The 23,263-nt window shown below is 58.3% G+C and overlaps 2 protein-coding genes across 5 annotated transcripts; one reads left to right on the top strand and one right to left on the bottom strand.

Moving 5' to 3' along the window:
• The first annotated feature begins 3,207 nt into the window (after nucleotides 1-3,207).
• Nucleotides 3,208-5,737, top strand: PGAM2 (phosphoglycerate mutase 2). Its single transcript, XM_042912965.1, has 3 exons — nucleotides 3,208-3,727; nucleotides 3,840-4,020; nucleotides 5,534-5,737. The coding sequence occupies exons 1-3, from the start codon at nucleotides 3,314-3,316 to the stop codon at nucleotides 5,698-5,700; spliced, it is 762 nt and encodes a 253-aa protein (XP_042768899.1). The 5' UTR covers nucleotides 3,208-3,313; the 3' UTR covers nucleotides 5,701-5,737.
• Nucleotides 5,738-6,507: 770 nt separating this feature from the next.
• DBNL (drebrin like) lies at nucleotides 6,508-18,630 on the bottom strand. Of its 4 annotated transcripts, XM_042912942.1 has the most exons (14): nucleotides 18,484-18,561; nucleotides 17,919-18,068; nucleotides 13,928-13,983; nucleotides 12,571-12,683; nucleotides 11,947-12,021; nucleotides 10,802-10,948; nucleotides 9,984-10,061; nucleotides 9,537-9,691; nucleotides 9,410-9,458; nucleotides 9,090-9,183; nucleotides 8,461-8,556; nucleotides 8,238-8,353; nucleotides 7,846-7,942; nucleotides 6,508-7,494 (listed from the first exon to the last, which is right to left on the bottom strand). In XM_042912942.1, exons 2-14 carry the CDS (start codon nucleotides 18,035-18,037, stop codon nucleotides 7,355-7,357), a joined length of 1,335 nt encoding a protein of 444 aa, XP_042768876.1. In that variant the 5' UTR covers nucleotides 18,038-18,068; nucleotides 18,484-18,561; the 3' UTR covers nucleotides 6,508-7,354. The 4 variants fall into 4 exon arrangements, with proteins under 4 accessions (XP_042768876.1, XP_042768860.1, XP_042768868.1 ...); XM_042912926.1 differs by lacking the exon at nucleotides 17,919-18,068 and having other exon boundaries at nucleotides 18,484-18,630; XM_042912934.1 differs by lacking the exon at nucleotides 17,919-18,068 and having other exon boundaries at nucleotides 9,410-9,455; nucleotides 18,484-18,630.
• Between the last annotated feature and the right edge of the window lie 4,633 nt (nucleotides 18,631-23,263).

Raw genomic sequence — 23,263 nt, 5'->3', positions numbered from 1 at the left:
CTCGTTTATGATGAAGGACCAAGAATATACCATGGGGGCAGTATTTTCTCTGCAATAAATGGTGTTGGGAAAACTGACAACCATGTGCAAAGGTGTCCTAGATATTTTGAACAGTACCACGAGAGTCTGGGTCTTATTTAAATCACAGGGAGAACGCTGAGTGTATTGCTCTGGCAGGTGTTAGACTACCTGCTTCTGCCCCTGTCTTCTTGCATCCATTGGCTGTGTGCAGTGTTACTAGTCGGGTCGGAGCTGCGTCTGTGCAGACAGTGGTTGGCATAGGACCTGTGGTGGTGCGTGTCTGCGGTCAGACCCCACAGGTGCACTCATCAGACAGCCGGGAACTACACTGGACCACTCACCTGATCTCCTTCCTCTGCAAGCCTGCCCTGCCACTTCACAGCTCCCTGGGGCCTCAGTTTCCCCACCCTGCTTCACAGGGCTGAGTAGCTGCGCACACGCCTCTGGTTGGAGGGCAGCCTGCCTGGAGGGGCGCTGCCATAAATATACCACCTGCACATTATTACTCAGGAGCTGGGGTGGGGAGGAAGGGGACAAGGGAGGGATCGCCCCACCCCTGACCCTCAGGGGCTTCATTTCAGCTACTCAGACCAGAGGGATTCTCCGGAGCGCTTTCCTTGCATACTGGGGCGCACTGCCAGCTGGGCAATCCTGGAAATGAAACTGGTGAAGTCACTGCTGTTTCGTGGAACTTCCCATCCCAACTCCTTGCATCACCTGCCTGCTCCTTCTACCCCCGGCCCGCCCCCAAGTTTGCTCTCTGCGTCTGTCTGCCGAGGACTCACAGCTGTGCTCAGGATGCTCCCTCCACCTCCCCAGGACCACCCTGTGGAGACAGCAGCCCCCTCGCTCCCTTGTCTGAGGCCTCGTCACCACCCAACCGCCAGGCCAGACGTGATGCCTCCAGTGTCCGCTCACTGAGCTGCAGGCCCCTCGGGCCGTGCCTCGCTTGCCCCCTGCAGCACCCCCAGCGCTTGAGCCGCCCGGGCACCGCAGACGGATGGACTTGTGCTTGTGGAGTGGGTCCGAATCGGGCCGGCACCGGCGCACGGAGGCCTGGACCCTCTGGTCCGAGCTCATCGGGGCACAAGCCCCGCCCCTCTCTGTGCTCCTCCCTCGGGGGGGGGGGGGCAGGCGGGGGTGGGGGGTGGGGGGGGGAGGGGCAGCGAGACCCAGCGCCTGCCCAGTCCCACAGCCTCTCAGCGCCCATCTGCGCCCAGGTCAGGCCGGCTACTCTACCAGGGCCCCCGCTGGGCTGTCTCCAAACAGCTTCTTCTTACCGCTGCAGTGACGTTAAAATACGACCATGCTTCAAACTCTCCAGTGGCCCGTGTCAGGACGCAGGACCCAACCCCTCATACCCCCCTGCCACACACCTGTGTCCTCTCTGGTGGGGACCGGTTCCTTGCTGGCCCCTCTGCCTGGAACACTGTCCCCCAGAACTCGGTCATGGCTGAGCCCTTTGCCTCCTGCTGCACCTGAAAGGGGCTGTCTCTACCCCTCCTCTATCCCCTCCCTCCCCTGGCCCCCCCATCTCTCCCTATGCCCTTTTTACTCATTCCTAGACTAGGACAAACTAGAACAGCTGCTTGCACCGTTCTGCCTGGGCCCTGCTGGGGCATCCCAGGGCCTGGTCAGTGGTCAAGGGGACAAAGAGTAGACCATGCATAGGAGAGGTGGCTTTAAGGGGGGTAGAGCTGGAGTGGCAGAGCCTGTGTGTGGCACCGTCAGGAGGGGGAGGGTGACCTCCACTTGCAATCGGTGGGGTGGGTGTGCGGCCTCCATGTTAGGAACCCAGAGCTGGGAGGCTCTCCCTTGAGTGGACAGCAGGGCTGGAGGGAAGCATGTCAGGGCCAAGTCTCAGTGTAGTAGCTGACCCTCTGCTGGCCTCCCGCTCACCCTTTTCCATTTTCAGAAGCATGATAGGGTGAGGGTGTGGTCACTGCAGCAGTTGGGGGGAGGAAGGGGACCCTGGACAGCCTCCCTCATGACGGTGCAGCCCCCGCCCCAGTGGCCTTCGTCTCCCGAAATCAGAATGCAGAAGTCTCGGGCAGACCCCCCAGCACCAACCTCAGCCCATTTCTGGGCGCTCTTGCTTAGCTGGGCGTGAACCCGGCAACCAGTGTCTCTGGTTCTGGGATCCCTGGGGAGCATGACTCTTGGATTTCTTTCTCCTTAAAGGTGGTTTCAGCGGGGAGGGGTAAGCCTGGCTTTGGTGATGGCAGCGGGTGGGAGGGGTGGCAGGTGTGCACCAGAGCTTGACAGAGGGGCCCAAGAGGAAACAAAGGCACCCTCTTCTTCCTTCTGGCCTCCCCTCCCCTGGGGTTGTCTTAGAAACAGCTCTGCCTGCTTGGCCTCAGCCTGTTGCCCACACTGCTGCCTGCTGCTCTCCCTGCAGGGCCAGACCTCTCTCCCCAGGGCTTCAGTCCCCACCGGTTCCCTGGCTCTGCCCACAGCGACCTGACCTTTCACTACCTCTCCCCCCTCCCTTGAGGGGACTTGTGGAGATTATGTCACAGCCCCTCCCAGTCCAGCCATCAGCCACAGGCTCCTGCAGGCCTTCCTCTGAGGGCAGGGCCTGTCAGAGCAGCAGGACCTGAGGAGGGGGTCCAGCACCCCTAAGGAAAGACTGTATGTGGCCCCCACTTCCGGGTGAGCAGAGTTGAGCCACTAGGGGAAGGGATTTCTGGCACTTTACATGCACATACACGTACACGCAACAAGCACCAGATACGAGCACATGTGTGTACATGCAACGCACAGCAGGCATGCACATGTGCCCACACACGTGTGTACACACTCAGGCGCATGTGTGCACACAGCTCCTGGCTCCCCTTTACATGGGTCAGTTTCTCACTGAGATGCAGGCATGTCCCCACTTGTGTTAACAAGGAACAGGAGAAAGCAGGTGGGGATTCACTGTGCCTCGGCCTGAGTGTCGGCCCCATTGGGACAGAGAAGTCTTGCTCTGGGGACCCCCTCTACTCCTGCCAGCCCTCTTCCCCCTCCTCAGGCTTGTCAAGAGCCCTGACTTGTGCCCTGCATGCTGGGTCCTGCTCAACAGCCCCACCCAGCCCAGGGGCCAGGGTTGGTAGGGCTATTTTAAGTCCGGCTCTGTGCCTGCCCTCCCCCCAGGCTTTGCTACTGGCCACCTGCCGCTGCCCGTCAGGCCTGGAATGCTGACTGGCAGTTGGCCAGGGTGGGGGCTGGGGACAGACTGTTATAAAACTGGGTGCACCTGGGAGGCGGCTGTCCCTGTCCGGAGCCTGCCACTCTCCCCAACACCACCGCCATGTCCACCCACCGCCTCGTGATGGTTCGGCACGGTGAGAGCACCTGGAACCAGGAGAACCGCTTCTGTGGCTGGTTCGATGCAGAGCTGAGTGAGAAGGGGGCCCAGGAGGCCAAGAAAGGTGCCGAGGCCATCAGGGACGCCAAGATGGAGTTTGACATCTGCTACACGTCGGTGCTGAAGCGAGCCATCCGCACCCTCTGGACCATCCTGGACGGCACAGACCAGATGTGGCTGCCCGTGGTGCGCACCTGGCGCCTCAACGAGAGGCACTACGGGGGCCTCACGGGCCTCAACAAGGCAGAGACAGCCGCCAAGCACGGCGAGGAGCAGGTGAAGATCTGGAGGCGCTCCTTCGACATCCCGCCGCCCCCCATGGACGAGAAGCACCCCTACTACAGCTCCATCAGCAAGGTGGGCTGCTTGCAGCACCAGGGGCAGGTCTAGGGCAGGGGCCCCCGGGGATGGCAGCTGGGGTCTGGGGTCTGGCTTTCTGGGGACAAAACAGCAGTGTGGATGCCCCCAGGAGCGGCGGTATGCAGGCCTGAAGCCCGGGGAGCTGCCCACGTGTGAGAGCCTGAAGGACACCATCGCCCGGGCCCTCCCCTTCTGGAACGAGGAGATCGCCCCCCAGATCAAGGCTGGCAAGAGAGTGCTCATCGCCGCCCACGGGAACAGCCTGCGGGGCATCGTCAAACATCTGGAAGGTGAGGACTACCTTGTGGGATGTGCATGGAGGTGGGGTGGTTACGTACCTTTGAACCATTCGGGCCCCAACTTCTCACGTTAGCCAAGTACCCCCTGCATGATGGAGGCAGCTGTGCAGACAGGAGCCTGCAGGGTGGGGGTTTCAAACTGAGTTGAACTGAGGTTGAGAAACCACTTACAAAAAACCCACTTTGTAAAATGTTTCACTTGCTTGTGTACAGTGAGTTTCCTTCTGAAGACTGGGTGAAAACATCTGCCACCACTGACCCAGGCCCAAGCCCTGCACAGGGGTCACAGGCCTGGGGCGGGGCTGGCTTCCTAGCTAGACACAAGCCTGGGCTAGAGACAAGGCCATGCCCAAGGACATCCAGCTGGGCAAAGGCAGGGCCGTCTGGCTGCACATTTATTGTGACCCTCGTCAAGTCACTTCACTTGTTGGGTCTCAACCACCCTCTCTGGGGTTTGGCGGGGGGCTCTTGGGGCTCCTCCCAGTACTGCCTGCAGTTGGACATGAAGCCCAGGGCAGAGCCCCAGCTCACACCCATGCCAGGCAAAGGTAAAACCAGTCAAAAGAAGGGTGCAGGGTGTGCAGCAGTCCTAGCCGCCTGGCACATAGCTGGGTTCCCCCACCCCTGCACGCATGTGTCTCCACCGAGCCCCCGATACTACCTTAGACAGTTGCACAGATCCTCAGGAGAGTTTAAATTAGCATTCAAATGGACTTCACGCTTGTGGGGATTGTGGAAAGGGGAAGAAGGCAGGCAGGGTGTGGGGTTCCAAACCTCCTGCTTTGGGGGTCAGGTGGGCAGCTGGCCAGAGCAGAGAGAGGCCCCTGAGGCCTGGCCAGCCCCAGCCCCCCCTCCCCAGGATGCTGGGTCCTCACATGGTGGGGAAGACCCTCCTGTCCCCTCCCTTTCAAGGGCCCCATCTGGGAGGGCAGGATGGAGGCCTCAGTTTCCCATTGCCTGGAGAACATTTTCTTCAGTCACACTGAGGGGGCGGGGTGTCAGGAATCGCAAAGGTCGAGCTGCTATTCCAGGCCAGGGGCTGTGGAGGCAGGCAGGGTCAGGTTTCCTTGGGAACCCTTGCCCTTTCCACCCAGCAGGGCCTCCCTCCACCTTGGCCATGGGAGGCCCTTCTCACTGTCTCTCCAAGCACATGTGTCAGGAGCACCCCTGCTCCTGACATGTAGAATTTAGAATGTCCTAGAAGCCAAACATCCATCGATCTGGCTGGAGGAGCCCAATGGCACTGTCCCAGGTCAACAGCAACTCCAGGCTGGGGGTGCAAGGTCCCGGCTCACCACAGCTACTCTGTAGGGCACTCCGTCCCTGCCTTCTGGCTTGACCTTCCCCAAGCCCTTTTCTGTGGCTTACCGTGGGGGCATGAGGGTTGACGCCTGGCTGACCCAGCTCTGTGGCCCATAAAGGTCATGGGGCCAGCTGAATGTGAGAGCAGGCAGCTGCCTGGCACAGGCCAGCAGGGAATAAGGACCCTGTTCCCCCGGTCCAGGGATGTCAGACCAGGCCATCATGGAGCTGAACCTGCCCACGGGGATCCCCATCGTGTACGAGCTGGACCAGGCACTGAAGCCCACCAAGCCCATGCGGTTCCTGGGTGATGAGGAAACTGTGCGGAAAGCCATGGAGGCTGTGGCAGCCCAGGGCAAGGCCAAGTGAGGGGTGGGCTTTTGGCAATAAAGGCACCTCCTCCCACCACCTGAGTCCAGTGTGGCTCCGGACGCCTGGTTCCTAAGGCCTCCAGCTGGGGGTTCCACAAGCCCTGTCCCAGGGCACTTGGCCTCGGCCAGGCCCCTGCCACCTGCCCTGCCCACCCCCGTTTAGGTGCAAGGGCCCCAGGAGCCAGGGGCAGGAGTCTGCTCCCCAATCTGGGCTATCAGGTAACTTCTAACAAGCCCCCTATGGTGACCCTAAAAAGCAAAACAGCCACTTGGTGACTTTGCTTTAGGATCTGGGTGCCTGGGGTGAACAAGCTGTGCCCAGGATGAGCAGGGACTGCAGCCAGGACAGCATCACTTCATGGCCACCTTCCTGCAGACGGGGTGTCCTCTGCTGTCCCTGCAGCCCCAGGGACCAAGCCCCACCTCCAAGGCATCCCAGTGTCTTAGGACAAGCCCACAGCTGGCCTCAGAGCCGTGTGACCCTGACTCATGGAGCCTCCGAAGCTGGTTGGGCCCTGCTGGCTTCATGGTGGAGAAATTGGGATGTGGTAAGGCCTGCCTGAAGCTCAGCCTGAGACAGACAAGATGGGACAGCGATCCCCTTAGTTTGGCCTGTGCCCCAAGCTGCTTCCACCCAGCACCTGCCAGAGCATGAGGAACCGTAATCTGTGACATTCGGGGGGTGCCAGGCACCTCATTCCGTGCACACGTGCACACAGGCTTGGCCCTGCATGGGCAGAGGGTCCCCAGGGTAGGGAGGGAGGCCCTCAGCCCCTCCCAGAGAACTGAAATCCAAGAGGCTGACTGTGGTCACAGCTTCATGTTTATGCCTCTCCCAGGTGGCTGTCTGGCCTGAGGTCTGAGGGTGCACGTGCACACACACACACCTGCACACGCGTCCCACAGACACCCAGGAAGGGGTCTGTTTCCACACGGGGGCATTCAGGCCACAGCAGGGCGGGTCACAACTGGGGCCTGCATGGGGCAATTCTCTGAAAGCAGACAGGCCTGGGGCACCTGGGGCGGGACAGCAGGCACAGGCTGGGGCCATTGTGGGGGGTGTGGTACACAGAAGGACGCTCCCATCCCTTCCTTCATACACTCGGGGGCGGGGGGGGTGGGACATGCTCAGCCCCGGCAGAGGGACAGAACTGGGGACACAGGGCAGGGTCCGGAAGGGTGATCTGACGCTGCCCAAACTGTCACGACCCGAGACTTTGGTCATAAACTCTTAAGTTCACTGTTCCCGAGGGTCACTAACAGCTGTAACCACCACTCTTCAGAGCCAAGAGGAAGAGGAGATAAGGAAATGCCCCTGCTCAGACCGCCCGGCTCAGCAGTGCCACTCTCCTCAGGCAGAGGTCACTGAGGGGCTGGCCATGGGCAGGGCTTGGCTCAGTGTCCTCCGTGGGGGTCAAAGGCAAGGCTGGTGGGGCGGGGGCGGGCCAGGAGCTGCCAGAAGCAGGTGTTGGGAATCAGCTGCATTGAGGCGTCTGCAGGAGCCCGAGGGCTCATCTTCTCTGGGGGTCCCATTCTTGGAGGACTGCTGAGCGGCTCTCGAGCCACACACGCCACGTCCCCCGGTAAGAAGGAAAGCACGCCTGGGTGGGGAAGGGAAGGACAGCCTCGGAGCGGCCAGCGGTGGGGGGTCCTCACTCAATGAGCTCCACGTAGTTGGCGGGAAACATGCCAAAGTGGCCGTCAGGCCCGTAGCCGCGCCACCAGCCCTCGTCAATCACCTCGATGCCCGTGATGAGATTTTCGGGGTCGAAGGAGATCTCTGTGTCGTCGGCTGTGGGAAGGTGAGCCAGAGGGTGAGCCGGAGGCCGCACTGGAGCTGGGGGCCTGGCAGCCAGGCCCTCACCTGTCCGGACACAACACGGCAGCACGCCTCCCAAGGCCTCCACCCAGACTCGCCAGAGGCCCAGCGTCCAGGGTGTACCCAGCCCTCTGGTCACACCTTCAGGCTCAGCGCGGCGCTGGCAGCAGAGATTCACACCAACAGACGTTGGGCAGCTGCCCAGAGGGCACGTGAAGGCCCGGGCTGTGTGGGGCATCCACCCCATCCTCACCCTTCTGGCCCCCCAAGGGAGCCCCCAAAGCCTGTCTCCTGACGTGGGGCCCTGTGGTCTAAGCACATTACCTGCCTGGTAGTCGTACAGGGCCCGGGCACAGAGCCCCTTCCCGCTCAGCCCTGGGTAGTGGTCCACGTGCTCAGAGCCGGCATCTTGCTGCTGCACCTGCCCGCGGATGGAGAGAAGAGGAACCTGGGGTCCTAGTTACCGGCTCGCACACAGAGGACGGGGGCTGCCGCCGCCCCACCACCCCACCACCCCAACGATGCTCCCCAACGCAGGGCCTCCCACACGGCAAAGTGTGCCAGACAATTCCTCACACAGGGCTGCTCCGAGACGAAACAAGATAATCCGCACGTAGTGAACCGTCACAAAGTTAGGCGTCCCACGAGTGGTATGGCTGAGGAGGGTGTTTCTAGGCCCCCTCACAGCCATGCCCCGCCCCACTCAAGGGACCCACCATCGGGGGCTCCTCATAGAGGGTCTCCTGCTCTGGGGGCTCCTCGTACACAGCTTCCTCCTCTTCTACCTGCACCGGGCACGGCGGCGTGCTGGGCGCCGGCTCCTCACAGAGACCTGCACAGGAGGGCGCAGCCCGCTCTGAGCCCAGGGAGCGGAGGACACCTCCTTGTTCCTACCGTGCCCACATGCACAGCCTCCCACGGGGTGGCTAAGCGCCTTGCCTGGCCTGGGCCCTGAGGTGGCCTGGGCGGGCTCTCTGCTGAGGTGGGTCTCTGGCTGGGTAAGCTGCTTCTGCAGGAAGGGGCTCCGCAGTTTGCCTGCAGACCAAAGGCACACGCATGAGAGCTGACAAATGGGAAGAACAGGCAGTCTCCACCGTTTCTGGGCCTTGTGCTGGCGGACCTGTCCTGGAACAGTGGCTGTCACACGGAGTGAATGGGGACATAGAGCAGCTACAGAAACACCACGGTGCGCACACACACATGCACACTCACAGAGCAGTCCTGTTTCCCTGGGGGCCAGAGAGCAGGTGACAGAGGCTCCTGGGGCCAGCTCTGAGCCAATGTGCGAGCTGCACTACAAGTTTACAGGGCCAGGCTGGAGGGTCTCCCCTCTGAAGCCACACGTGGCCCTGCCCTTCCAGGTCTCTGCGGGACGAGGCTGAGGGCGGGGAAGGGACCCCCCTGAGGCCCAGGCTCCCCTCTCAGAAGCCACTCTCATGAGCACGGGCTCTCCCTGCTCATGTGTGTCTGTCATACTCTGACACATCTGTCACCTCAGGGAACACCTGGGACCCCAGGACCCCTCGGCCGGCCTCTACCTCAGGGCTAGGCCCAGAGGGTAGGCTTACCTGGCTGGGGGCTGGAGATGGATGTGGTAGACAGGGCCCTCTCCTTCTGTCTGAAAATGTCCCGTGGATGTGCTGGCTGTGGACTGCCAGGGTCCTGGGGGGTGGGGGGAGGGGGGAAGGGTGCGAGCACCTGGCAGTGAGCGTGGGCCCAGGTGCTTTGGGAGGGGCTCCCAGGCCTCGTCTTGGACAACAACTTCTGCCTTTTGAGCTCATTTCCACCACCACCGAGACACACCCACACGCGCTCCAGGCTCCACTCTGCCCAGCCGGCCACAGGACCCTCCCGGAGACCCCCGCATCACTGGACAGACAAGTCTCACCTGCTCCTGTCTGCTCCCCAAAACCACTTCTGGCTGCTCACATGTCCTGCTGGGAGGGGCACAGGGAGGAGCTGCAGCCCGGCTGCCTGCTTAGGACCCTCCCTCTGCCCGCCCTCTGGGCCCTCACCTCTGGGGCGCAGCCTCGCTGCCCTGCTCCTCCCGATAGCGCTGTTCCCTGCGGGCGGCCTCACGCAGCTCCCGTTCCCGGCGCTCCTGCTCCAGCTGCTGCCGCTCCTCCTCTGCCCGCCGCTTCTCCTCTCGCTTACGGTTCTCCTCCTCCTTCTGCGGGGAGAACAGTGCCCGTGGCCCACTCAGCCCCCGCGCCGCAGGCGGACCTGCCCCCTCTCCGAGTCCACCCTGGCGTTCTTGCGAGTGCCGCCTGGGGCGTCGGGGGCCTGTGGCCTGCGTGCATGGGTGCAGGTGAGTGCCCTCGGGCCCTGTCACTTAACTCCCTCAGCCCAGTCTGACAGCCTATGAACGGGCGCGAACAGGAACATGTGTCCCAGGGGTTCACTGTGAGAAAAACCAAGGGACAGAGAGGAAGGCACACTTAATCTCTGCGAAGGGCACTCACCTCTGCTTTGGCCCAGAAGCTGTCTTTGCCAACCTTTTTGATCTCAGACATGGCATTGGTCTTCTGGTACACGGAGCCCTGCAGAGGACAGAGGTTCCCCACTGGACCGCCCACAGAACATGAGCAACAACCTTCAGGATGGTGCCTGGCAGGGCAGGGGCGCCGGCCCTGGCCCTCTCAAGGAGACCAGAACCAAGACAGCCCAATGGCCCTAGGAAACCACCAGGCAAGGAAGCTCTCAACCCCAGGCAACACTGAGGAGGTCTCTGGCTGCACCAGACCCCTGTGGATGGAGGCCAAGGAGGTTCTGAGACCGGCCTCTGGCCATTTCTAGGAGGCTGGTCCACCAGACACAGATAGCTGACTGCACTGGGTGGTGCCCGGGAATCTCCACAGACTCCGGCTGTGCGTCAGGGGACTGGATCCCCCCCACCTGGCATTAGGACTACAGGCCAGCAGGTGTCTGCCCATCCACTGCCTTACATTCCTCCACAGTGCCCCCCACCCAGGGCTGTGCAGGACACACCGGTGCTGTGGCCTCGAGGGTGTCCCTGCAGAGAGGCTCCAAACAGCTGGTGGGACCAGACAGGGTGGAGGGCTGCTCCTCATGCCCACTAGCACCTGCCCCACCAGGGGGGGCAGCTCCCACTTCTGTCGGCCATCTGCACCTTCATCTGGCTCCGGGGCTGGAAGCCAGGTAGCCAGGAGCCCAGCCCTGTGAGGGATAAACCACCCAGGGCGGGTGCAGCCAGGTGGGACAGGGTAACTGCACACTCCTGACCTGCCCCTGCCCTGCTGCCCGCCCAGGCAGCACTCACCACGGGGGCCTGGGGGCCCGTGTCCTGGAAACGGCCGCTCTCCCTGTGGAAGGCATAGTTGGCACCGGAGGCTCTGGCCACCTTCTGCATGATGCACTCAGGCTCCACGTCCTCCTCGGCCCTAGCATTGATGGTCACATGGGCCCCCTGCAGCAGGAGAGCAGTCAGGAGGTGCAGCTCCAGGAGAGGACAGGATGCACACCGCAGTCTGCACAGCTCAGACAACTGCCACCCAGGCACAAGGACAGGGGACCCTGCTGGGCACCTAGGCACACTCTGCTCATGTCCCACAAACCACCTTGAGGCAAACTTGTACTTGTCCAGTGCGGGCACGAGGTCTTTGCCCTCTGCGGCACTGCCTACGGCTTGTTATGTGTGCGGCATGCTCTCTGCTGCAGGCCCAGGTGTTAAAGAGCTCCTTTCTCATGAGCAAAAACAAACTTTAAAAAGAATCTGGAAACTCATTTTCTACAAAAAGCAAGCCACCGACTTCTTGAGAAGTCAGATCCATGACCTCACTCACTGTTAGTAAACACCTAATAAGCTTGGGATCCTCTCTTTCTTTCAGCTCCTAGAAAAGAAAGCGAGGCATATCTGGAGAAGCACTGGCAGAACCAGAAATCAAAGTCCTGAGTCTCTTTGCCGGTAACCAAGAAATGCAAAAAGTTACCCGACAAGCAAACAACAAATGCTTCTGGCACTGAAGGAGGTTCCGCTACAAGGATGGACATAAATACGTGCGGGTACAGGCTGGAGAGGAGCCATCAAAAGGAATGTGCGTGCTGAGGCGGCTGGGCATACACAACTGTTCTCCTCCAGATCCTGACCACACTGACAAACTAGGGGAACCCAAGGCCCTGCCCTGCCCCAGGACCAGCTCCAGCCTGTTCCTCCTGAGCTCAGAAAGGACAGTCATTCACCCTTCCTCCCCACTAAAGCCAGCCTGCTAGTGGCTCTGGCTGCAGTGTGGCCTCCCACGCACCTGCTGAGCAAGAGCACGGCAGCCTCAGGTCACACCCTCAAGTCCAGACAGAGTACTGGGGCGTGGGACACACTTCCAGCTCTGGCTGCAACTCCTGCTCATGCACACCCAGGAGCCTGGGGGCCTGGCAAACTCTGTGAGGCCCTCAGGGAGCAGCCCTCACCTTCAGAAAGCTGGCCATAGTGCTGACGTGGTTGGCGCATGCTCCCTTCCGTACGTCGTTCACACCCTCGCCTGTCTGCAACACAACACACCCAGCATGACTCACCAATCCCTCCCTGAGGGCTCAGCAGCATCCCTGTGTGTCCCAGCAAAGACAGAGCTGGGACCCTAAAGCAGAGGATAAGGCAAGGCCCATACCTCCAAATCAAGGAGGTTCTTGTGGCAGGATGACCACCAGCTTCCATGGGCAGGGGGTTGGCTCAGAATTTTCTAGTCCCACCCACCAGTCCTGTGTTCTCAGAGCCTTCTCCAGGCCCCCTGCTCCCTCAGGATGACTACTCTGAAGGGGACACAGGCAAGGGGGTCCTGCAATTGTTTGTACTCCATTTTGTAGGAATAATCCTGGGCTTGGGGGGGAGGCACTGGGAATTCTATGCTAGCCAGGCCCCCATTATCCTTTGGGCCACAATGACTTAATCTACTAGTGTGTTCCTTCACCACCTCCAAGCTGCCCTGAAGTCAAATCCTTCTCTGCTCCAATCATGAATAGCAGAGGAGGAGAAGGAAAGGGAGTTCTTCCGGGTCGCACCTGGATGAGAACCGAAAGCCCGCCAGTTCCACATACCCAGTTGATGAGGACAAATTTGGGCAGGCCGGAGTTGGGGTCTTTCACCCTGCAGAAGCCGTACATCACCTTCCCGCTGTTGAGTTCCTCCACCATCTCCTCCAGGCCTCCCTCTGCAGCAGGTCACAGGGAAGTGAGGGGCCCCACACCTGCTGCCCGCCCTGGCACACTGTCCGCCAGGAGACCAAACCCAAAATGGCTCTAAACCAGGGGTTCTCAGTGTCGCCTACATCAGAATTGGATTCCTGTGCCTGTCCTCACTGAGCTAACTCACAGGAGCTGGGTGGGACCCAGGATCTGCATTTGTGACAAGGACCCCAGGTGATTTTTTTTTTTTTTTTTTTTTTTTTTAAGATTTATTTTTGAGAGAGAGAGTGGAAGTAGGGAAGCAGCTTAGAGGGGGACAGAAGATCCCGGGCAGGCTCTGCGCCGACAGTGGCGAGCTCATGCAGGGCTTAAACCCACGAGCTGTGAGATCATGACCTGAGCTGAAGTTGGACACTCAACCAACTGAGCCACCCAGGTGCCCCGAGGACCCCAGGTGAGTTTTAACATACGCCAGTCTAAAAACCATTCCTATAAAACCCATGGGTAATTCTGTAAGTAAAATCGTCATTTTTGTTACAAACTGGGCATCAGGCTTCCAAATGGAGGATCTCTGCAACAATTTTACTGTTGCCTGGACCTACTGAGGGCCCTGGAATAGGCCTGCTGTGTGTCACCTGCCCTACCCATGAGTCTGCTCAGACCCCCAGGCCACCAAGAGGGTCCCAAGCAGGTGGGAACGTCCTGCAGTCACGCTCAGGCTCAGTTCTTAGATCCTCCAAGTGAAGGTAAGGGGATGGGTGATGAGGGCACAGGAGTGAGCCATCCTCAGCCATTCTCCTGACACTGAGGCTGTGGTCCTTATCAGCTAGTGAGGAGCTGGGTCGGGTACTTTAGCTATAGGGCCACAGAGACCTGGGACAGCCCTGAGCCCCTACTTGGAGTGCGCACAGCAGAGCCCTGTGAGTACCAGTGGAGGCGGTGGTAGGAAATGCAGGCTACTGAACCCTGCACTTCTCCACCACCTGAGGCATCACAGTGCACGTGACAGCACGGCCAGCAGCGGTCCTTCTAAAGGTCAGGGAGCAGCCCTCACAAGGGAGGGGTTTTCTAGAACAGGTCACCAGAAGCACTTGTATGGCAAGTGGAGAATGCACTGGTGAACATTTGCTGAGTAACAAAGCTGTGTCCAGCTCCCCAACGGTGATGCTACTGTGGTGTGGGCTGGGGACCCTGATGGCTACCACTCTCTCCCCTCCTCCCACCCTCCTCCCCCACCAGCCTCCTCGCCCCCTCACTTGGTTATACTCACCTCCAGTGCCAGCCACACGGATGTCATTGCTGTTACCCTCATAGGTAAAGAGAGCCCTGAAACAAAACACAGGTGAGCTCTGTAGCCAGTGCGCTGGGTGCCATCTGCCCTTGCCACACCCACCAGAGCTCAGCATGATGGTAACACAGGCCCCAGGCTGGCCCAGAGCCATGGCCTTCTTAGTTCTCACCCACAGGGGCTTATCCTGAGAGACAAACTTATGAAGGGGAGCCTATGTCTACTGTGAGGGAAACTAAGCTGTAAAGTTTGTTTGTCTGACTTGATTTTAAGGAAGCTCTATGCCCAATGTGGGACTTGAACTCATGACCCAGAGATCAAGAGTCACACACTCTACCGACTAAGCCAGCCAAGCATCCCTATGCTGGAAAATTTGTTTGACTTTTTAAAAATTTTTATTTATTTTGAGATTGAGAGAGATGTGGGGTGGAGGGGCAGAGAGAGAGGAAGAGAGAGAATCCCAACCAGGCTCTGCACTGTCAGCACAGGGCCGGACGTGGTGCTCAAACCCATGAACGGTGAAATCATGACCTGAGCTGAAACCAAGAGTCGGATGTTTAACTGACTGAGCCACCTAGGCACCATCTGATTAGATTTTAAGGAAGCTCTATGCCCAACGTGGGGGTGGAATTCACAACCCAGAGATCAAGAGTTTTACACTCTGCCAACTAAGCCATCGGAGATGCCCCTAAACTGGAAAGTTTTATGGCAACTGTCCACACATTCATGTGTGAAATACTCACTTGTCTATCAGGTTTGTGAATTTGAGAAGATAAAAGATACCTGCATATTCCTCAACCCAAAGCCCCCCAAGGAGAAGCACATGAGGCATTTCGGAATGCCGCCCAACACCTTGTGCTTATCTGCTCCGCCTTCTGAAAGCCTGGAGTTTCTGGAGCAGATCTCTCTGGGCTTTGGACTCTTCTGGAAAACCCAGAAACCACATGGGCCATGACTCACCATGAAGTCAAGCAAATTCTTTTTTCGGAGGAGCCTTAACTCTCCACAGGTGACCATAGACCACACCTATCTTTTTCTGTAAGACTAATTATTCACAAGAACTGTGGGAAAAATTTGTTTTTATAAACGAGCCCCAGAGGCGTTGAGAAAATATAGCAGATTTTATTATATGTGGGGCATAAAAAGTCCCATGACCAGAACAAAGGTTACCCAAGGAGAACGTTCTGGAACAGGTGGCTTCTCCACAGTCCGCACGGAGCTCAACCATCAACACCAACTCTGCAGGAGCTCAGCTCCAGGTTGGTGGAACCTGGGGTAGGAATGCTGACCCAGCAGACAGCAAGTCAGAGGCAAAATCTGGTCTTGTGCACTATCTCCCCCGCTCTGAGCACAGCTCTGCTGTGGCTGGCCAGACAGGGACTTTGGGGTAAAGAGTCCACAAGGAAGCAAATCAGCCTCCACTCAGCTTCCCCAAGGCCTTGCTAAGGCACCAGGCAGAGCTGCCCAGCCTGAGGAAGTCAGAAGAAAGAAACCCAGACCCAGAAGGTCTGGCTGGCGTGGGGCTGGCGTGGGGGACACCCCTTCTAGGAGAGAGACACTAAATGGAACACACAGACAAATGGAAAGGATGTGGGAGGAGGGGGACATCCAGATTCTGGTGACTGGAGTCCTGGCCAGCCCTCTTCCTGGAAGAAGCTTGGATGTTTGAAGCCACCAAGCCCTGACTGCAAAAGACAGGGACACCGGACACACTGCGGGGAGCAGAGACTTCTGCTCAGTGCAGCTCTCCCAAGAAGTGACCCAGCAGCTAGTAAGAGCCAAGCTCCATGCCTGCTGCCTGCCCTCCAACTTGACCCCCCCTATACCCTGGGCTCCAGCCCAAGCCACCTTCTTGAATGTTCCCAGATCAGAGGCTCATTCCCACATTCAACTGACTTCCATCCTTTTTTCAAATCACCACGGAAAAGCGGTATGCTGGTCTGTGCACAGCACAAGGACTGTGGTGTGCTGAGCACCTTGTAACTCAAACCATCCCTTCTGACACATGTACTGAGAACCTGCTGCTTGTGGTGATGGGCACAAAGCTTCGGATACATCCAAAGAGGCCCTTCCATGAGCATGGAAGTCACCTTCTAATGGGAGACAAGAAAGAAACACACTGTCAAGAATGTACTGTCAGGCAGTGATATGGGTACAAGAGGTCAAGAAACATGACTCCATCTAGGAGAACAACCTGGGGAAGCAAGAAAAAGATCCAAGATTGGGAGCTGACATGCCTGCCCCCTACCCCACCCAGCTTCGGGTCCCAGCCCAATGCCACCCACTCTGCATGTGAAACCTTTCGTGACCTGCCTCTTCTTGCTGATACCCTCCACAGCACTCTGTGCCCTTCCCAGTCCAGTCTCACCCAAGCACTGAGCACACATGGTAGCCCTGCACCAGGGACAGACAGGCCCTATTCCTCCTGGTGAAGAGAAAGGTGACAAGAAAAACCATGTGTCTGGAGACAGTCACCCAAGAGACAGAAAATGTGAGTGCATCAGGGACTGGGGAGTTGAGGAAGGTCTCTCCATGCTGAGAAGTCTGGGGAGACCCCCAGGGATGATGAGGGTGGTAGAAAGCAGAAGCGGCAAGAGCGAGGGCTCTAAGGAGGAACCAGCTCACATGTTTGAGGAAGAGAAAGAAGACCAGAGCGGTGGCAAACAGGTGTGGCCCCAGTATGGTAAGGGGGAGGGGTGGCAGGAGGGGTCAGGAGCTAGCTGCACAGGGCCTGCTGGCCGAGGTAAGGGGTCTGGGCTTTATTTCACATGAAACAGGAAGCCGCTCAAGTTTATGCACAGAAGTAACACAATCTAGGTATTTTTTCAGCTGAGTGGGGTCTACCACATGTACCTGTTGAGATACTTAATGGCTGTGGCAGTGGGAGCAGAGGCTGGCTGGTCACATGGTGAGGGGAAAGAGACTTAGCACCCTCCTCAGGGACAGAGAGGTGGGGAGGGGAAGTTTCAGAGCAGGGTGGTGGCAGACAGCTCTGAGAAGCCTAAGGAAAAGCTGGGAGCGTAGGAGGCCTGAACTGCCAACTGGGCTGTGGGACATCATCCCCAAACCGGTGTAAACTGAGAATGAAGAGAGACCTGGAAGGAAGCCAGAGGGAGGCCCAGGAGTCCCTTAGGTAAGTCATCAAGGGCTATAGCACGTCCTTAAGAGCACACAAGATAGCAAGACCCTAGCTGAGCAGGACTGGAGAGGGGCAAAGATGGTTCCGGGGTCTAGAGTCAGGTGGCCTCATGTAGATGTCAAAGGGGACACTTGGCAATACTGTCAGCAGGGTCTGGAGTCACAGCAGAGGGCTAAGGGCTCTCTGGGAGTAGGAGAGAGGTGGGGTGGGGGCTGACATCTAGAAACTCTTAGGCTTAAAAAGAAGTACATGATTTGCGGGTGAACTTCCTAAGCATAATGAAGCCGCGAAGGCAGAGAAATCCCACGTTAGCAGACACCCTTCCTCACTAATTAGATGTGCTGCAAACAGAGGAGCTGCTTGGCTCCCCTGCAAAAGTGTGCACCAGCCCCGGGTAGGGAGCCCACGTCAACTCTGCCCGAGAGCCTCTGCTGACCCAGGCAGCTTGTGTTCCCAAGCTCTCCCCGACAAGACTGAGGGCTGGAGGAAAGATTAGAATGTTCCCCGTGCCACAACAGCCCACGGTAGGAAAGCGCTCTGTGTTGGGCACCAGGAAGAGCAGAGATGGGGAAGCAGCACCGGGGCGGCGCAGAGAGACCAGCCTGTCGCTGCAGCCTGTCCCAGGGGGCCCTGCCCCCGCCAGGAGCAAAGGCTCCCCAAAGCCGGTCACCTTAGTTCATCACACTCAGCATATTTCCTTAGTACCGGAAGTGCTCAAAACTGGTCAGCGAAAACGGTTCAGGCAAAGGGGAAAGTGATGGAGAATGACCGCGCGGTACTCCCGGTCTGCCGCCCAAGGCTGCCCCAGAGCCCTCGGACAAAGGCTGCCGGTACCGTAAAACCCCAGCAACTGCATGAGGGGTACTGGACACTGACGGCCCACTGGAAGCTGTCACGAGGAGGTGGACGGATGAGGAGGGGTCTCCTTCCAGACTGGTGGCCGGCAGTTTCATTCGTGTCCGCGCGGCTCAAGCACGGGAAGGACTATTCTCGGAGAAAGGGAGGTTCTGAAATCCACACTCACAGAGCCCGGGGGACCCGAACGCCTGACCTCCTGGGATGGCTCCCATTCCCAGACGGGCTTCCGGCCGCCCAGGGCCTCGTCCCTGCAGTGGGAGCTGGGGAGACACTCCCTCCGACGGCTGCGGAGATCCCCTTTGTGTGGGGACGGCCGTCCGCCGCAGCCCGACGCCGAAGCCAACATGGAGGCCGGCGGAGGGGGGGAGCTGGGGCGGCGCGGGCCCCCCACGCACGGCGGGGCTGGCGGGACGGCGGGTGACGACGGTGCGGACGGCACCTCACAGGGAGCGGCGCAGGTGTGGCTGAACCGGGAGCCCCAGCGCACCCGTGGCCCCTGGCCTCCTGCCCCCCGCCCGGCCCGCTCCCTCCCGGCGCCCACCAGTCAGTCGGGGACTTCTCGGTGACCACCCGCACGTAGGCGTCCTGCAGCGCCGGCCCGTTCCGGCTCAGGTTCGCAGCCATGGCCGGCCCTTTCGGTCCCCGCGCCGCCGCCGCCGCCGCCGCCGCTTCCGGGCCCCGCCCACTCCGGCGGCCTGGAAGCGGCAGCGTCTTCGCGGCCGGAAGCCCCGCCCCCACCGCAGGAAGCCCCGCCCCTAGGCCGGAAGCGGAAGCACTGCGGGCGGGGCCGACGGGAGAAGGTGTGGCTGGCAGAGAAGATAGAGGGCGTGTCCTTTGTGTGGCAGAGTGGCGGAGGAGCCCAAGCCGGGCCCCCATAGCTGCGCTCACGGAGGACCGAGGACCGTGCATTTCTCTCCTCTCTTGTTGCAGTCAGTGCCCTGTTTTCAGAATCTTGGGCTCACCTTTCCCGTGGGCTCGGTCTGTGAATGGGTGAAGCGTGAACGCATCGATGCGTGCACGAGTAAACTCGAGGTGCTGCTGAGCCGCCTCCACCTCGCCTGCACTTTGTCCTCTTGTTGGTTAAGGACCGGGTGCAGAGAGAACCCCGCTGGCCTCCCTGCACAGACGGGCCCCGGGGCCACCCCACGGCCCTGCGCAGGTGCATGGCAGCCTCTCGGGTTTCGGAGCAGCAGCACCACGCGTGTCCTGTGCGCTCGGGAAGCCCTCCCGCAGGGTCCTGAGCAGTATCCCAGCGCGCTCCTATTCCGCACCCATTCTGTGAAACGTCACCCAAGCCGGCCAGCGAAAGACTAAATAGCTTCGTGGCAGTTCGGGTCAGGACTTGCTGCCGAATCAGCTACTGAAATCTTAAGGTGTTGGGGTCTGATTGTGTAGATAAAGGCTCGTGAACTTTATTTGGACACAAACCTTGTTCATCGGTTATGTCCGCTTTTACTTCCGTACATTCTGTCATTGCTGCTTGCCTTACAGGCAGAAGTTCTGGCATCTCATGGGCAGAGAGGCAACCTCCCCCCCCCCTCCCCTCCCCCCCCCCCCCCCCCCCCGGGTCTTCTCTGATGCAAGGTGCAGCTTTCCCCATTTCTCCACTTTGACTTCACTGCTGTGTTTGCATCAGAAAACCGAGCTCTAGCAACGAAGAGGCCTCGGGGGTCTCCCAACTCTCTCAATTTCTAAGTCTTCTTTTCTTCAGTAACGTCTCCACTGCGCTTGTTTTTCCGTCACACCCCCTCAGGTGACTTTCTGCTCCATCCCAGGCTGTCGCCCTCCATGTTCAGGGAAGTTCAGCCCTCAGTCTGACTATCCTGCCTTCTTTCTTTTGGCCCCAATGCATCTTTTTTCTTCTTTCTCTGGGAATATTCTCTATTTAAACATGTCCTAGTTCCCAGTTTCTTCACTCACCTAGCTGGTAAGCCCCACATAGGGTCCTTGGACCCTTAAGAGGTCTGGGAGCACTTTTCAACATTTTGGTCAACTTGGAGAGAACCTACCAGCCTGAAAAGAGGCAGGTCTCTTTGTTCTGGAAGTAGATCCGCTCAGTGTGCTAACCAGGTGCATCTACACTGAACGGAAAAGCAGGAAGACATGGGCTCCACGAGAGAAGGTTATTAAGGAGTGTTCCATGGTGTGGAAAGTTGGGGGCACCAGGATTCTGTTTTTCTGCTCTAGGGTATGGGAGCCTATTTCCACTTGACAAGCCAGGAAAGGCCTGGATATGGGATGGGGAGCACAGCTGTGGCAAGTCTGGGAAGAAGTGCTCCAGGCAGAGGGAGCAAGATGTGTTGGAGCTGCGAGGCAGGATCCAGCCTAATGATGGGCTGAGGATGGAGCATGAGGGTGGAAACTGGGACCCGGAGGACCCTGTGGGTCAGGGAAGGGCTTGGCACTTTATTCTAGGTGTAATGGAATCCCTGGCAGGCTTTATGGAGAGCAGTGTGATCTTGTGTGTGATCGGGTGATTTTTTTTGAACAAAATTTTAATGTTTACTATTTATTTTGAGAGAGAGAGACAGCCCGACACGGGGCTCCATCTCACAAACCGTGAGGTCATGACCTGAGCTGAAACCAAGAGTCAGATACTTAACCGACTGAACCATCCAGGTGCCCCAGAAGGAGACATTTTTTAAAGAAATCAAGAAGCTGCTATTTGGTCTGATAGAGGATTTTTACAGATTCTCCATAGCTGTCTGGTTTTGTTAGTAATAAAATCTGTCAACAGGGAAAAACCAGAGTGGGGGCTGATGAGGCCAGCGGACTGGCCAGGGGGAACAGTAGGTATTTCCTCCTTCACCAGCAGCCAGCACACAGCTCTGGGCTGCTGTTGTGGGGAATGGCAGTCACATCCTCCATTTGTCAGAGGACCATCTAATCCAGGTCCAACCCTCACCCAGCGCTGCTGGGGAGGAAGCAGGTGGCACAATGAGAAGGGCCAGTGGAAGAACAGAGGCACAGGATGGGGGTGGGTGGGTGAGAGTCCATGGTGACCTCCAGGCTCTTTCTCAGCACCACCTCCCACTGGGTACCCGCTACAGACCTCAAGCAGAGAGCTCTGCAGAGCAGTTCCCCAACTGCCTTTCTGGCCCTTAAAGACACTTGCTCTCTAATTGCAGAAATCTGCCCAACCCTGAGCACTTGAAGTGAGGTGGCGTGGCGTCCCACGCGTTGATGTAGTGCTCAGGGTCAGCGGCTAGGCCTGTTGGACATTTGTGTCCCAGCGTTTTAATCCCCTGTCAGAAAATCTGGACTTGTGCCATAGTCTTAGAACTGCTGGGTCTTCCTGGAGCTTGACAAAGGGCCAGGATCTCGGCACCACCCCCTAAACGCAGACGCTTCTGGCCAGAGTTAATAGACTTCCATTCGTGGTAGATTGGTTGCTTAAGATCATGCAGCTTCCTGATCTGTCTGGTCCACAGGGAAGAACAGCACATCCCCCCAAAGGTGGGTTTTTGGATCTGCTCCCCAGTTGCTGGCCTGGGACTCACCTTGGAAACATAGCATTTGGACAACAGTGCACCATGGTGAGTCTTAAAATAAGGTTTTGGCCTAAGAAGCCTGTTCTTGAGGCTGACTGGAGCCCTGGAAGGCATGATAAGCAGACAAGTTCCCCAGGGGGAGAGAGTCCAGGGGACGTGCCAGAGAGACTGTGGGCCCCTGTCCAAGCAGCCTGGCAGGTATAGAGCACAACTCAGGCTTGCAAAGGGTGAATGATAACTTACACTGTGGACCTGAGAGCGTTGCCTTCACTCTCTCTGCTCCATTTCTCCAGCAGAGAGAGCAGGCTTGGGAAACTGACTGGACTCAGAAAGGTCACCAGTTTCCTGCGTCTTAAGCTGTTGTGCTTGAACATGGCACCCGTGGTCTCAACACCAACCTGAACCTAGATTCTCCCTCTCTGAGCTTCTGATTGGTCTCTGAAATGTGAACTTACTGTGAGGTACAAGGTGGCCACTGTCTGAAGTGGCAGAGCCATGCTGAGAAGCTTCCCAGGAGGTATGGTGACAATGGCATTCTTCTCCTCTATTAAGATTTGTCATTTGGCTTAAGCAGAGAACAAAGGGATAGCAAAGAGAAACATTTAAAAGACAATTCTCACCATGGTGAGGCAGGAAATAGGGCCATGGAATCCAAAAGGTAGCCTTGTGGTAACAGAGGGACCCCCCCTGGGGACCCCCACAACGACTCCGACCAGGCTCCAACTGCTGCCTGCTTTGCTCAGGAAGTGGTGGTGTGGCTAAACTCAGTAATCTCACTGGAGTGCTTCAGCAGTGAAACTGTGCTATAACTTGGGAGCTGCTGGAGCAAAGTAGCCCCCTGTGGTCACCTTGATCTCCAGGTCCAAGGTCTGGAGGCTTCCTTCCCAACTCCGCGGGTCTGCAAAGCCCCGTTCTGGCCTTTGATCGCAGAACTTGACTGCTTCTCTGCCCACCACCCTCTCTCGTGAGAGGCGAGGCCGAGGCTCCTGTGTGGCTCATGGTGATGAAAAGGCAGAAGGGGTGACAGCCTCACCCACGGTGCTCACCTCCTTCCAGTGCAGAGCAGAGAGCAGACCTGATGCAGAGGGGATGCTGCCACTTCTCAAACACTTGTGGCTGATACGAGTGAGGGGAACAGACCGCCTTGAGCAAAGATGGTCACACAGAGGAGGTGAGTGCTGGGCTGGGGGTTCCTGGCGGCTCCATATAACCGTCTGCCATGGGAGATGAAAATGCCACAGGCCTCCTCCCTCGCTCTCTCCTGTTCTACCGCGTGGGTGCATGGGGATGGGGGAGATGCACAGAGATCACTTGGGATGGTTCCAGGCTTTCTGGCACATGGACTCCAGGGCACAGCTTTGGAGCCCGGCCACTGGCGTGAGTCAATGCCACCGTCGGCAGCCGTGGAGCAGGCATGGCTGCCTCCTGGGGGTCAGGTAAATGTGGGCATTTGTCCTCATGACTGTAAGGAGATCTGGTGCCATGACACTAAGATTTGTAGTCAAAGGAGGCAATGAACAAAATAATTTTTGGTATGTCTAAAAATCTCATAGTAAGTGTTAAATAAATACACTTTATGTATTTATTTTTAAATGTTTATTTATTTACTTTTGAGAGAGAGAAAGAGAGAGAGAGAATCCCAAGCAGGCTCTGTGAACAACCTGAGTTGTACTGTGTGACGTCCCAGTAGTCACGGAAGGGTTCACTCTGCCCACCTACTGGCCTAGCAGCGCCAGACTTCACCGCTCTAGGGCCTTTTTGCCCTGCTCTGCTGAACACCACGCTCCATGCACCTCAGCTGCTCAGTCTCAGGAGCCCTGCTCAGTCGTA

Source organism: Panthera leo, chromosome A2 (assembly GCF_018350215.1).
Source record: "Panthera leo isolate Ple1 chromosome A2, P.leo_Ple1_pat1.1, whole genome shotgun sequence".
In the NCBI taxonomy this organism is placed as follows: Eukaryota; Metazoa; Chordata; class Mammalia; order Carnivora; family Felidae; genus Panthera; species Panthera leo.
The sequence above is the reverse complement of the archived record's forward strand: the minus strand, read 5'-3'. Positions and strand labels throughout refer to the sequence as shown.